The 14,451-nt window shown below is 38.6% G+C and overlaps 1 protein-coding gene across 6 annotated transcripts in view; it reads right to left on the reverse strand.

Moving 5' to 3' along the window:
- The window catches only part of RXFP1 (relaxin family peptide receptor 1), a 114,506-nt gene that overhangs the window by 31,871 nt on the left and 68,184 nt on the right, over positions 1 to 14,451 (reverse strand). For 4 of the 6 annotated variants that reach the window (XM_043566594.1, XM_043566575.1, XM_043566614.1 and 1 more), the window contains exons 5-6: positions 13,950 to 14,021; positions 3,902 to 3,973 (exon numbers count right to left, since the gene is read on the reverse strand). In XM_043566594.1, the coding sequence (XP_043422529.1) occupies positions 3,902 to 3,973; positions 13,950 to 14,021 (144 nt within the window). The remainder of the gene's footprint in view (positions 1 to 3,901; positions 3,974 to 13,949; positions 14,022 to 14,451) is intronic. The other 2 variants (XM_043566623.1, XM_043566604.1) reach the window with 1 other exon arrangement.

Here is a 14,451-nt window from a genome sequence, read left to right on the forward strand (position 1 = left end):
CCTTTGTTGGGGGCAGGGACTGCAATGCTCGGGAGAGTCAGGAGACAGAAGGCTTTACTAGAGAATGCACAACTGGATAGATAGAGATTCGGATGAAGATACCATTCACAAAGCAAAGAATGGGTAGGAGTTAACGTAGGCAGAGGAGATGGCTTATGCAAAGGCAAGAGAGATGAGAGAGAACAACAAGGTGAGGGATCACCAGGTATTTCAGTGAGGCCTCACCATGAAGGCATTGTGAAGAGGGACAGGGGATGAACCTGGGAGGCAGGCAGGGACTGTTCTGGAAAAAAGGACATGGCGACATTGTATGCTTGTTAAGGAGTTTGACATCCACCTTTTCAGTTCTTACTCTTCTGCAGATTGAGTCAACTCTGTTCTGTTCATGTTTCTTTCTTTGTTTTTAATGTTTTTATTTATTTTTGAGAGAAAGAGAGAAAAGTGAGAGAGAGAGAGACAGAGAGAGACAGAGAGAGAGAACTAGTGGGGGAGGGGCAGAGAGGGAGACACAGAATCCGAAGCAGGTGCCAGGCTCTGAGCTGGTAGCACAGAGCCTGATGCAGGGCTTGAAATCCTGAACCAGGAAATCATGACCTGAGCTAAAGTCGGAGGCTTGACTGACTCAGCCACCCAGGTACCCCTTGCCATGTTTATTTCTACCTCCATGTCCATACAGCAGTTTGCTGCTCTGACTCTCACGTCAGATAGTTCAATTCCTAGCTTTGCTACTTATTAATAGTGTGACCTTAAGCAGTTAACTCCTGAAAGCCTCAGTTTCCCCAACTCTAAAATGGAGGTAATCTTAGTACCTACTTTATTGGGTTGTAACACGTCATAAGCATTCAGTACATATTATTTATGACGCCTCTATTCATGCCTCCCATTCTTTTTTTTTTTTTTAATTTTTTTTTTCAACGTTTATTTATTTTTGGGACAGAGAGAGACAGAGCATGAACGGGGGAGGGGCAGAGAGAGAGGGAGACACAGAATCGGAAACAGGCTCCAGGCTCTGAGCCATCAGCCCAGAGCCTGACGCGGGGCTCGAACTCACGGACCGCAAGATCGATGCCTCCCATTCTTATATCCGTCTTCTTTTTCCCTTCTGCCTATGATTCATATGCAAGTTTTACTTCAAATTTCACTTCCACAGATATATGGACCACACTGATGTTGCACTTTTCTCTACTCTTATAATTTGACAGCTTATAAAATTTCTCCCGCTGGGAGACTCCCCGTTCCCACCATATTTGACTTTTGCTTAGGGGTAACAGGAGATGATGCCCCATGTTAGAGCCACTTCTCTCCTTGCCTTGTAGGTCTAGAACCCCATTTGGGCACAGGAAGGGTAAAGAATAGCTACAATACTTCCCTATGACCGCCTCAGGGGTCTCCGTTAAAAGCCAATAGCAATCTCTCAGGTAAAAGCATTTGATCCACCCCTGTACTCTATACTCATCTGTTTTTCCCAGTCCTCTTCATTTTCCCCAGCCATCCTTCATTGCTCCAGACCCCAAACGGTCACTTGTTTCAGTGAAACTTAACAAGAATTTTGGTCTGAACAACACGGGTTTCGGATTTAATCGTTCTCTAATTGTTCTCTAATGGTTGTGTGTATATTGGCATAGTTTCCCACCCTAGATCATAAGCCTCTGGAGAGCAAGAGGCATGCCTTGCCCCAGTGGTATCAAAGCCCTTTACCTGAAATATTAAAGTGTAAACTGTTGGAAGGCAGCATGTCTGACTTATCTTTCGGTGCCACCTCCCCATGGTGTCTTGCTGAAAAATTTGCACATTGTAAGGACTAATGAATATTTACAGGTGAATGGAAAGGAGGAATCTAATGATTATCTATGAAAACCCAGAAGTATGTGACATCTTTAACATCTAAACAATAGTCCAGTGCTATGAATAACCATGGAAAGAGATGGGGAACTCTTTAAAATTTGTGGTACTACCCTTCACATCCGTTGGATACTAAACCAAGACTGTAGTATCTTTCACACCCATTGAACATTAAACCAAGCAGACACTGCTTATAAGTTTTGAACAGATTTATGCGGGGTTGGAGAGAAAGATAGGAGCCTGATGGGAATGAATCCGATATTGACTTTGGGTGATTTGCCAAGACACAAAAGAGCAGGGATGGGATAGAAGGGAAAAGGACTTGGTAAAAGTGGTTACTGTTAAGACTCTGAGTCTCCAGGGCCCTTCTTCCATTTTGCTAGTAAAATTATTAGACAGCTGTCTCTCAATCCTAAACCCTGATGCCACAAACTAGGAATCTGACTGGAATGAGTTTCTTGGATTAGGATTAAAAAAAGTGGTGTAGGATAGAAAACAAGGCCACAGAAATAGAAATATAGGGAGTTGTTGATTTATGTGCCTTTTGGTTATATTTCCATACAATTATTTCCTATAGGAGGTTAGGTTCAGATGCTGAAATGGAACATTTAGTAGACTATTTTATTTACTTATATATTTACTTAATTTTTTAAATTTTTTAGAGAGAGGGAGAGAGAGAGTGCATGAGCAGGGGAGAGGGGCAGAGAGAGAGAGAGAATCCCAAGCAGGCTCCAGTCTGAGTGTGAAGCCTGATGTGGGGCTTGAGCCCATGACTCTGGGATCATGACCTGAGCTGAAATCAAGAGTTGGACACTCAAACAACTGAGCCATCCAGGCACCCCAAGAAAACCAATTTTAAAAAGCTTTGCTTTTAACTACAATGAAATACGACTTCATATCCATTAGGATGGCTGTTTTAAAAAGACAAACAAATTCTTAAACAACAAAACCTCAGAAAACAAGAAGTACTGGTGAAGGCGTGAAGGGATTAGTCCCCTTGTATGTTGTTGGTGCAGATGCTGTGGAAAACGGTATGGTGGTTCCTCCAAAAGTTAAACCTGGAATTACCATGTGACTCACCAATTCCCCTTCTGGGTATATACCCCAAAGAATTGAAGGCAAAGACTCAAACAGATATTTATATACCAATGTTCATGGCAGCATTATTCAGAATAGCCAAAAGATAAAAACAACCAAAAATGTTCACTGATGGGTATGCATGGAAAAACAAATGGATGAACCTTGAAGACATCATGCTAAATGAAATAAGCCTGACACAAAAGGACAAATATTGTATGGTTCCACTTAGGGTAGTCATATTCAGAGATACAGAAAGTAGAATGGTGATTGCCAAGGGTCAGAGGAGGAGGAGTTACGTTTGGTGGGTACAGACTTTCGGCTTGGGAAGATGAAATGTTCTGGAGATGGATGGTGGTGATGTTTGCACAACAATGTGAATATACTCAATGCCACAGAACTTCACATTTAAAAATGGTTAAAATGATAAATTTTATGTTATATGTATTTAATCACAATAAAAAAGCTTTACTCTTTTAACCTTACAGCGCTGTATGTATTCATAAAAGCAGGAGTAGTGGAAAAAGAATTACCGGAAAAGTCTGGGTTTTTTCCTTCGAAGATTCTAATTATCATCAGCGTTTCTTATTTTGAATAAGTTCTAATGGCCATCATTCCTGTCACCATGGCCAGTATGTATTGAGTTCTATTTATGCGTCAGATGTAGTGTGCCTAATTCTTCCCAGGGATTTCCTCGTTTGTTTCTTACAACAATCCTGAGGAAGGTACTGTTATAATTTGTATCTTACGCTAGAGGGAATCAATGCCTAGAAAGGAAAATAAATTGTTCAAGTTTATGGACCAAGGGAGTGGTGAATCAGGACTTAAGTGGAAGCCTGTTCAAGTCAGAATTCCATGCCCTCGACCATAGTGCCCTGCGTGCCCCTTCAACTGTTGTAGGCAGGAGGGCTACCATGGAGGGCAGTGGGTCAGCCTGACAGACCACAGTGGAATGGGCAAACTAATTGGCACTGGTACTTACAGTTTAGTAAGACTGTATAGTCCTCTGAAAGCATAGATGGATATGGATCTAATATTATTGTTTTGCAGGCACCTGTGAACATAATTATAAAAAAAACATAATGAAACAGAATTTCAGTTTTGCAAGATGTCAAGAGCTCTTTGGATGGGTGGTGGTGAGGGTGGCACAACAATATAAATGTACTTAATGGCTCTGAATGTAATTGGTTTAAGATGGTACATTCTACAGCATATGTATTTACCACAATAGACTTTTTTTTAATTAAAAAAGGTAAACATAACAAAATAGTGAAACTAGATATGTTATTTTGTTTGCTATTAAATTCGTGTATGATTAGGCTAGTTTTTATTTAGAAACTTAGTTGTAAAGATAAACATGTGATAGTTAAAATTTAATATTTGAACTTTCTTCTTTTTCTTTTTTTCTTTTCAAGTTTTTATTTAAATTCTAGTTAGTTAACATATAAGGTAAAATTGGTTCCAGGTGCAGAATTTAGTGATTCATCACTTACATATAACATCCAGTGCTCATCACAACAAATGCCGTCCTTAATACCATCACCCATTTAGCCCATCACCCACCCATTTCCCTCAATCAACCCTCAGTTTGCTCTCTATTGTTAAGAGTCTTTTATAGAGTGTTTCCCTCTCTCTTTTTTCCCTTCCCCTATGTTCATCTGTTTTGTTTCTTAAATTCCACATATGAGTGAAATCATACAGTATTTGTCTTTCTCTATTTCACTTAGCATAATACAGTCTAGTTCCATCCACATAGTTGCAAATGGCTAGATTTCATTCTTTTAGATGGCTGAGTAATATTCCATTGTATGTATATACCACATCTTTATCCGTTCATTATTGATGGACATTGGGCTCTTTCCATAGTTTGGCAATTGTTGATAGTGCTGCTATAGACATTGCTGTGCATGTGACCCTTCAAATCTGTATTTTTGTATCTTTTGGGTAAGTAACTAGTAATGCAATTGCTGGGTTATTGGGTAGTTCTATTTTTAATTTTTTGAGGCGCCTCCATCCTGTTTTCCAGTGTGGCTGCACCAGTTTACATTCCCACCAATGGTGTAAGAGGGTTGGTTCCTCTTTCTCCACATCCTCACCAACATCTATTGTTTCCTCTGTTGTTAATTTTAGCCATTCTGACAGGTGTGAGGTGGTATCTCATCATGGTTTTCATTTCTATTTCCCTGATGATGAGTGATGTTGAACATCTTTTCATGTGTTTATTAGCCATCTGGATGCCTTCTTTTGACAAGTGTCTATTCATGGCTTCTGCCCATTTATTAGCTGGATTATTATTATTATTATTATTATTATTTGAGTGTTGAATTTGAAAAGTTATTTATATATTTTGGATACTAGCCCATTATCAGATATGTCATTTGTAAATAACTTCTCCCACTCCATAGACTGCCTTCTAGTTTTGTTGATTGTTTCCTTCTCTGTGCCAAGAAGTCCCAATAGTTTATTTTTGCTTTTATTTCCCTTGGCTCTGGGGATATGTCTAGTAAGAAGTTGGTCCATTTCTGGGATTTCTTTTTTTTTTTTTTTAAATTTTTTTTTTCAACGTTTATTTATTTTTGGGACAGAGAGAGACAGAGCATGAACAGGGGAGGGGCAGAGAGAGAGGGAGACACAGAATCAGAAACAGGCTCCAGGCTCTGAGCCATCAGCCCAGAGCCCGACGCGGGGCTCGAACTCGCAGACCGTGAGATCGTGACCTGGCTGAAGTCGGACGCTTAACCGACTGCGCCACCCAGGCGCCCCTATTTCTGGGATTTCTATTCTGTTTCATTGGTCTATGTGTCTGTGTTTGTGTCAGTACCATACTGTCTTGATGACTACAGCTTTGTAACATAGCTTGAAGTCCAGAATCAGGATGCCTCCAGCTTTGCTTTTCTTTTTTCAGAATTGCCTTGGCTATTTGGAGTCTTTTGTGGTTCTGTACAAATTTTAGGATTGTTTATTCTGGCTCTGTCAAAAGTGCTGGTGGTATAGGGATTGCATTAAAAGTGTAGATTGCTCTGGGTAGTATAGACATTTTAACAATATTCTTCCAATCCATAAATATGAAATGTTTTTCCATTATTTGTGTTCTCTTCAATTTCTTTCATAAGTGTCTATAGTTTTTAGAGTACAGGTCTTTTACCTCTTTGGTTAGGTTTATTCCTAGGTATCTTATGGTTTTTGGTACAATTGTAAATGGGATCGAGTCCTTGATTTCTCTTTCTACTGCTTTATTATTGGTGTATAGAAGTGCAACTGATTTCTGACATTGATTTTATATCCTGCAACATTGCTGAGTTCATGTATTCGTTGTAGCGATTTTTTTTGGTGGAATCTTTCAGGTTTTTTACATAGAGTAGCATGTTGTCTGTGAAGAGTTTAAAATTTCACTTCTTCCTTGAAGATTGGATCCCTTTTATTTCATTTTGTTGTCTGATTGCCGAGGAGAGGACTTCCAGTACTATGCTGAACAACAGTGGTGAAAGTAGACATCTCTGTCATGTTCCTGACCTTAGGGGGAAAGCTTTTAGTTTTTCCCCATTGAGGATGATATTAGCTGTGGGTCTTTCATGTATGGGCTTTATTATGTTGAGGTATGTTCCTTCTATCCTTACTTTATTGAGGGTTTTTATCAAGAAAGGATACTTTATATTGTCAGATGCCTTTTCTGCATCAATTGAGAGGATCAAATGGTTTTATCCTTTCTTTTATTAATGTGGTGTACCACATTGATTGATTTGCAAATATTGAACAACCCCTGCATCCCAGGAATAAATTCCAGTTGATGGTGGTGAATAATTCTTTTGATGTACTGTTGAATTTGATTTGTTAGTATCTTGTTGAGAATTTTTGCATCCATGTTCATCAGGGATATTGGCCTGTAATTCTCCTTTTCAGTGGGGTCTTTGGTTTTGGAATCAAGATAATTCTGGCCTTGTAGAATGAGTTTGGAAGTTTTCCTTCCAATTTTTTTTTTTTGGAATAATTTGAGAAGAATAAGTATTAACTCTTCTTTACATTTCTGATAGAATTCCTCTGGGAAGCCATCTGGCCCTGGGCTTATTTTGTGGGGAGATTTTGATTATTAATTCAATTTCTTTGCTGGTTATGGGACTGTTCAAATTTTCTATTTCTTTCCAATTTCAGTTTTGGTAATTTGTATGTTTCTAGCAATTTGTCCATTTCTTTCAGACTGCCCAGTTTGTTGGCATATAATTTTCATAATATTCTCTTACAGTTGTTTGTATTTCCGTGGTGTTGGTTGTGATCTCCCCTCTTTCATTCATGATTTTATTTGTTTGGGTCCTCTCTCTCTTCTTTTTGATAAGTCTGGCTACAGGTTTGTGAATTTAATTAATTCTTTCAAAGAACCAGCTCTTAATTTTGTTGATCTGTTCTACTGGGTTTTTGTTTCTGTATTGTTTATTTCTGCTCTAATCTTTATTATTTTCCTTCTTCTGCTGTTTTTAGGCTTTAGTTGCTGTTCTTTTTCTAGATCCTTTGTGTAAGGTTAGGTTGTGTATTTGAGACTTTTCTTGTTTCTTGGGTAGGTATTTATTAGTATATACTTACGTCTTGGAATTGCCTTTGCTGTATCCAAAAGGTTTTGGACTGTCGTGTTTTCATTTTCATTTGCCCCATATATATGTTTTTTATGTCTTTTTTAATTTCCTGGTAGACCTATTCATTCTTTAATAGGATGTGACTTCAAGTTTCATTGTGTGGTGGTCAGAAAATTTGCATGGTATGATCTCAGTCCTTTTGTACTTGTTGAGGCCTGGTTTGTGACCCAGTATGTGACTTATTGTGGTGAATGTTCTGTGTGCACTTGAAAAGAATATATATTCTGTTGCTTTAGGATGAAATGTTCTGAATATATCTGTTAAGTCCATCTGGCTCAGTGTGTCCTTCAAAGCCACTGTTTCCTTGTTGATTTTATGCTTAGACCATCTGTCCATTGTTGTAAGTGTGGGTTTACAGCCCCCACTGTTATTGTATTATTATCAGTGAGTTTATGTTTTTGATTAATTGATTTATGTATTTGGGTGCTTTCAATATGGGGGCATAAATATTTACAATTGTTAGATCTTGATGGGTAGACCCCCTTAATTATGATGTATTACCCTTCTTCATCTCTTGTTACAGTCTTTTTTAAAATCTAGTTTGTCCAGGGGCGCCTGGGTGGCTCAGTCTGTTTAGCTTCCAACTTTGGCTCAGGTCATGATCTCGCGATTTGTGAGTTTGAGCCCTGCGTCGGGATCTGTGCTGACAGCTCAGCCTCACTCGGTTAAGTGTCTGACTTCGACTCAGGTCATGAGCTCATGGCTCCTGAGTTTGAGCCCTGCGTTGAGCTCTGTGTTGACAGCTCAGAGCCTGGAGCCTGTTTTGGATTCTGTATCTCCCTCTCTCTTTACCTGTCCCCTGCTTGTGCTCTGTTTCTGTCTCTCAAAAATAGATACATATTAAAAATTAAAAAAAAAATCTAGTTTGTCTGATATAAGTATGGCTACTCTGGCTTTCTTTTGATGTCCATTAGCATGATATATGGTTCCCCATCCCTTCAATTTTAATCTGGAAGTGGCTTTAGGTCTAAATGATTCTCTTGTAGGCAGCATATAGATGGGTCTTATTTTCTTTATCCATTCTGGTACTCTATGTCTTTTTTTTAATGTTATTCATTTTTGAGACAGTGCAAGTGGGGGAGGGGTAGAGAGAGGGGGACAGAGAATCTGAAGTGGGCTTTGTACTTACAGGCTGACAGCAGTGAGCCTGATGTGGGGCTCAATCTCATAAACTGTGAGATCATGACCTGAGCTGAAGTTGGACACTGAACCACCCTGGTGCCCCTACTCTATACCTTTTGATTGGAAATTTTAGTCCATTTGCATTCAGAGTGATTACTGATAGATACGAATTTAGTGCCATTGTGATACCTGTAAAGTTGGTGTTTCTGGTGATGTTCTCTGTTTCTTTCTAGTCTTTGTTGCTTTTGATCTTTTTTTCCCATCAAAGAGTCCCCTTTAATGTTTCTTGCAGGGCTGGTTTAGTGGTTGTACTCTTTTAGTGTTTGTTTGTCTGGGAAATTCTTTATCTCTCCTTATATTCTGTATTACAGCCTTGCTGGATAATGTATTTTTGGCTGCATATTTTTCCCATCAAGTACATTGAAAAATCATGCCACTCCCTTCTGACCTGCCAAGTTTCTGTAGATAGATCTGTTGTAAACGTGATGTGTCTTCCCTTATAGGTTAAGGACTTTTTTCTCTTGCTGCTTTCCAGATTCTGTCCTTGTTTGTGTATAGTCAGTTTGACTATAATATGTCTTAGTGATGGCTGGCTTTTGTTGATTTTGATGAGAGTTCTCTGTGCCTTTTGGATTTCAATGTCTATTTCCTTCCCCAGATTAGGGAAGTTTTCAGTTATAATTTGGTCAAACAAACCTTCTGCCCCCTCTTCCTTGCCTTCTTCTTCTGGGACCTCTATGACACTAATGTTATTATGCTTAATGGAATCATTGAGTTCCCTAAGTCTACATTTGCGATCCAATATCTTTTTTTTCCTCTTCATGTCAGCCTCATTGTTTTCCATAATTTTATCTTCTATATCATGGATTCATTCCTCCATTTTATCCATCCTTGTTGTCACTACATCCAGTCAGTTTTGCATCTCGGTTATAACATTTTTTTTATTACGCCTTACTAGTTTTTAGTTCTTTTATATCTGTGGTAAGGTTCTCCTGGTTTCTTCTATGCTTTTCTCAAGGCCAGCTAGTATACTCATGATTGTTGCTTTATATTCTGGTTCAGACATATTACTTATATCTGTTTCGATTAGATCCCTGCCCATTACATCTTCCAGTTTTTCTTTTTGGATGAAGTCGTCCATCTTGGCCTTTGCCTAGACCTCTGTCTACTGTGTGTTAGGAAAACCTGTTTTGTTTCCTGCTTCTGAGAGTAATGGTTATATTAAGAAGAAGTCATACTGTCCACGGCCTGGTACTTCAGGACATTTTTTTGGTGTTATGTTCTGTGCTTTCTGCTATTGTGATTTGGCTGCTCTTTCTCTTAGATCAGTCCTCTGCAGAGTTTCTCCCTGCCTGCAATGTGGAGTATTTGGACCTGGTCCAGTGTTTGGTGTGTTTTAACTAGAGATGTTTTGGTCTGCTTGTTAGAAAAGGCTAGATCCTGGGGTGCCTGGGTGGCCCAGTTTGTTAAGCTTCCAACTTCAGCTCAGGTCATGATCTTGTAGTTCGTGAGTTTGAGCCCCACATTGGGTTCTCTGCTGTCAGCCTGTCAGTGCAGAGCCCATTTTGGATCCTCTGTCCCCTCTCTCTGTCCCTCCGCCACTCATTCTCTCTCTTTCTCTCTCAAAAATAAATAAACATTAAAAAAAAAGGCTAGATCCTATATCCCCCAGAGCTGAGGCTTTGCATACTCTATGATCAGTGGACTTGGTATTTGCAGGGGGGTTTGTGCTAATCTTCTGGGGGAGAGGCCTGCCGAACTGGCTCTCAGGCAGACTTGCCTTTGTAAAGATGACCCTGCAGGACATATTGGGATGAGGCTTAGTGTAAGCTGGGGGTGCTGTGTTGCTCACAGAAGTGTTGATGGGCAGAGGGAAAATGGCATCCCCCACTCTGTCATCTCTAGAGAGGGGAGTTATGCCTGTTCAGGAAACCTTTACAGAAGAGAAAACAGTCTCCTCTCTTGTGTCTCAGGCTTCTTCCATCAGAAACCCTGCGTTCATCCTCTCTGTTTCCAAGCCGTCTATTCTTCTGGCAGCACAGTACTCCCGTGTTTTATCTCAGGCATGTGAGTAAGTTTCAAAGCTCCAAGTTCAGGGATGCAGTATAGCACAGACCCACGCTGATCCTCTGGAGGAGGGTCTTGCCACACTGTGGCTGGGGCTGGTTTTTCCCAGAAAAGCAGATGCACGACCGTGGGGGCTAGGAGTTTATGACAAAGCACACCCAAAAGCTGGCTTCTAGGTTAGCTACCTTCTGTAAGTGCCTCTGCTGCTATGCTAATTAATGGGAACATTCAATGATGCCCACCTTCTCTTTTGTCCCCTGAGAGGCAGTGTTGCCTCTCCCAAATGCACTCCAAGCAGAACTATTTCTCCCTGTGTGACCTAGGGGATCCTCAGAGCATGCTGTCTGCTCCTGAGCCTCTGCCCTCTTTCCCCACAGGAGCACCACTAAACCCACTAGGAATGACCGTGGTGATTTCACAGACTTCTAAAACTTTAGACTTTGAGCTCCACTACTTATAAAAACTTGTGATTGTCAGCCCCTCTCCTTTTCCGAGTCAATGGTTTTGGGGAAGAGTTTTTCTTGTGCAATCCCCTGTTCACTGCTTTCATGCTCTCTCTCTCTTTATCTCTCTCCTCTCTCCATGATCAGGGCTCCTACCCCTCTGCAGCCCTTGCAATTCTTTTCTCCCCCAAATCAACTCTCTGCAGCAACTAACTTCCATGATGCGGCTGTTTTTCTCCCTCTACTTGTGCAGTTTTGCTGTCTCAGTCCTCAGATAGATTTCTTGGGTGCTCAGAATGATTTGATATTTATCTGGCTGTGTTCGAGGGATGAGGCAAGCAGAGGGTCTTCCTACTGCTCCACCATTTAACTCCTCCCCTTGAATTTTCTATAAGTGAAACTTTAATGCACAGTAAGGCACTCACTTATCAAACAGGCTCAGAAGTCAGACTTTTTAACATTTCCTGCTATAATGGAAATATAGGTGTTTAGCATAGTGCTGGCAAAAGTACAAAATGTGACACCTTTAAGGCCCCAAATCATATTCCATGTTAATCACAAATCTGCTAAGCAAGTCAGCTCCAATTTCATTAATTTGACACTCCAAGTCTTGCTTTAAAAAGTGTTTGAAGAAACTTATAAGAAGTATTTATGACAAAAGAAAAAAAAGGAATAAAAATAAAGACTAGAAGAATATAAATTAGACTAGCATGTCAAGACAAGAATGTAGTTTTATATAATTAACTAGATTGGCCTGTGTTAATTGGAGGTCAAGGGAAACAGAGACCAGAGCACAAGAAATTGCATCAACTGCATCCTTGTAAAGCTTTGCATTTCTGCGTGCACTGGCCCCAGATTGTAGGGAATGACAAGGTAAGGCTTTGAGCCTGACTTCCTGTTCTGAGTATAGGCCATCGTTGTCCTTGAGGGTACTCTGAAGTTTATATATATATATATATATTTATAAATATTAGGAGCAATAAGGAAGAAACCAATACAAACAAATTCCTAGTTAATTAGAAATTTTGACTAAAAAAGATCCTCTATTTCTGCAACATGCAAGAAAACCTAACTTTGATTGTATGATGTTACACAATAAGTTATGTTAAACTATAAGTTTATTGTGCATATAACAATTTCACAGAACATGTTATGGTTCCAATCACATAATAGGGGATGCATCTTCCTCACTAATACACAGAGAAACTTTAGCATGTATTATTTGTTTCTAACTATTTTAATAATCTGCTAAGCAATAGACTGTATTGTGTGGAGGTTGAGCAAAGCTTATCTCTAATAACCAGGTAGAATTTTTTTTGTTGTTGTAATTAGGCTATTTTGATCTATTAGGTATAACAAATTGGCTATTTGAGAATTAATTTGGGGCTCCTGGCTGCCTCAGTCAGTAGAGCATATGACTCTTGATCTTGGGGTTGTGGGTGTAAGGTTGGGTGTAGAGATTACTTAAAAATAAAATCTTAAAAAAATTATTAAAATGTTTATTATGGAAAAATGCTAAACTACCATTACATAAACCTGAATTTTGATATTTAAATTTGAAGTCCTAATTCCTTTTAAACATGTGGACATAAGGTGGTGCTACAGATCAGAAAAATTCTTCATACTCCAAAAATCAGGAAATAAAATACAGAAGCATCCTCTTGAAGATTTTATATAATGCCTAATTTTGAAAAGCTCTTCTCTGCTGATTGCTGAACATCCAGAATAAAGTTTTGAAAGTAATTTTTATTGAAATTTTTATTTTTAAATATGAAACATACTTTTTTTTCAGATTATCTGGGTTTTGAGTACATTTCATTTAATGAAGTAGATTAATATTTCTTCTGATTTTGCTTTCTATTTTTTAATCTTAATTTTTTAAATGTTTATTTATTTATTTTTGAGAGAGAGTGTATACGGTGGGAGAAAGGCAGAGAGAGAGAATCTCAAGCAGGCTCTGCACTGTCAGCACAGAGCCTGATGTGGGGCTCAAACTCATGAACCCTGAGATCATGACCTGAGCTGAAATCATGAGTCAGACACTTACCCGATTGAACCACCCACATGCCTCATATTTGTTATCTTAAAGAAGAATATACAGATATACATCTATGTGTGAAGTTTCTTCAGTATAAAATAGAATCAAAAGCAACATAGGTATGAAAATGAAATGAAGAATTCTGAGATCTTTTCTAGATAGCGTGATTCATGAACAAGATATTTAAACCCAGCAGTTCAAGTATGATATGATTTAGTCACAAAGTTGGCCTAGATATTAGGTAAACATACCCCGGACCATTATGGATTTTTGGAGTATGTATGAAAATGCTAAACTAATGGCAATCTAGCATGTCAGATACTACTTGAGGCCAAAAGAAAACTCAACCTACATGGCAGATGTGAAAATAGAATCAAGTTCCCCAGACAACATGCTCTGGGGTATCAAACCACCATGACTTGCTCTCTTAGTTGGAGACTGAATTTGCAAACATATGCAAGAAAGTTCTTCACAGTCTAGTGTGTGGCAGGAGAAGTCATAGCTCATATGCTCTAGTTTCTTTGGGAATAAGTATCTGAGGTTTTTCTAGAATGGCCTCTAGAACCTCTAAAAAAAAAGTTACCTGGTAGTCTTGAGCTAACAGCTAAATAAGTTCCTGAAGAGGAATTAGACTTAAGCACCGGAACAGTGTTGGGTCTCCGCAGATGTAAGAAGAAACAGACATGCCAAAACAATGTTAGTGAATTAAATACTGGGGATTAAACTTTTTCTTACAGCTTCTGAAGGTGATGGTACTTCTTGAAGCCATCAGGAGGAAGCTTTCTTATTAAGTTCCGCTGAAGTGACCTGAAATAAATGTAAATTTATTAAAGTTTCTTAAAGTTTTTCTTCATTACTTTTAAACTACAAATAATACAATAAATTTAAAATAAAATAATTATAAGCTTTATTTACTTTGGTACCAGCTTTCAGGAAACATTTTATTTCATGACGTTAACGTTCATATCCATAGTACCATTTGAATTGGATCTAACTGTTAATTTTGTGTTACTAAAGATATTTATCTTTTCTTAAATTTAGGTTACAACATTGTAATTCTGGCAAAACACAAAAATAATTAAACTGGGAAAATAATTTTCAGTTACATTTTCCCTTTCTCTTTTTATTTAATAAACATTAGGTTTATAACCTCAATTTTGAAGTGACAATAAAAGTAGTGTTTTCTGCAAAGCACATTCAAGTATGTAAGTAATTTTATATTCTTCAATATTTCATT

This window comes from Prionailurus bengalensis, chromosome B1, assembly GCF_016509475.1.
Source record: "Prionailurus bengalensis isolate Pbe53 chromosome B1, Fcat_Pben_1.1_paternal_pri, whole genome shotgun sequence".
Taxonomy (NCBI): Eukaryota; Metazoa; Chordata; class Mammalia; order Carnivora; family Felidae; genus Prionailurus; species Prionailurus bengalensis.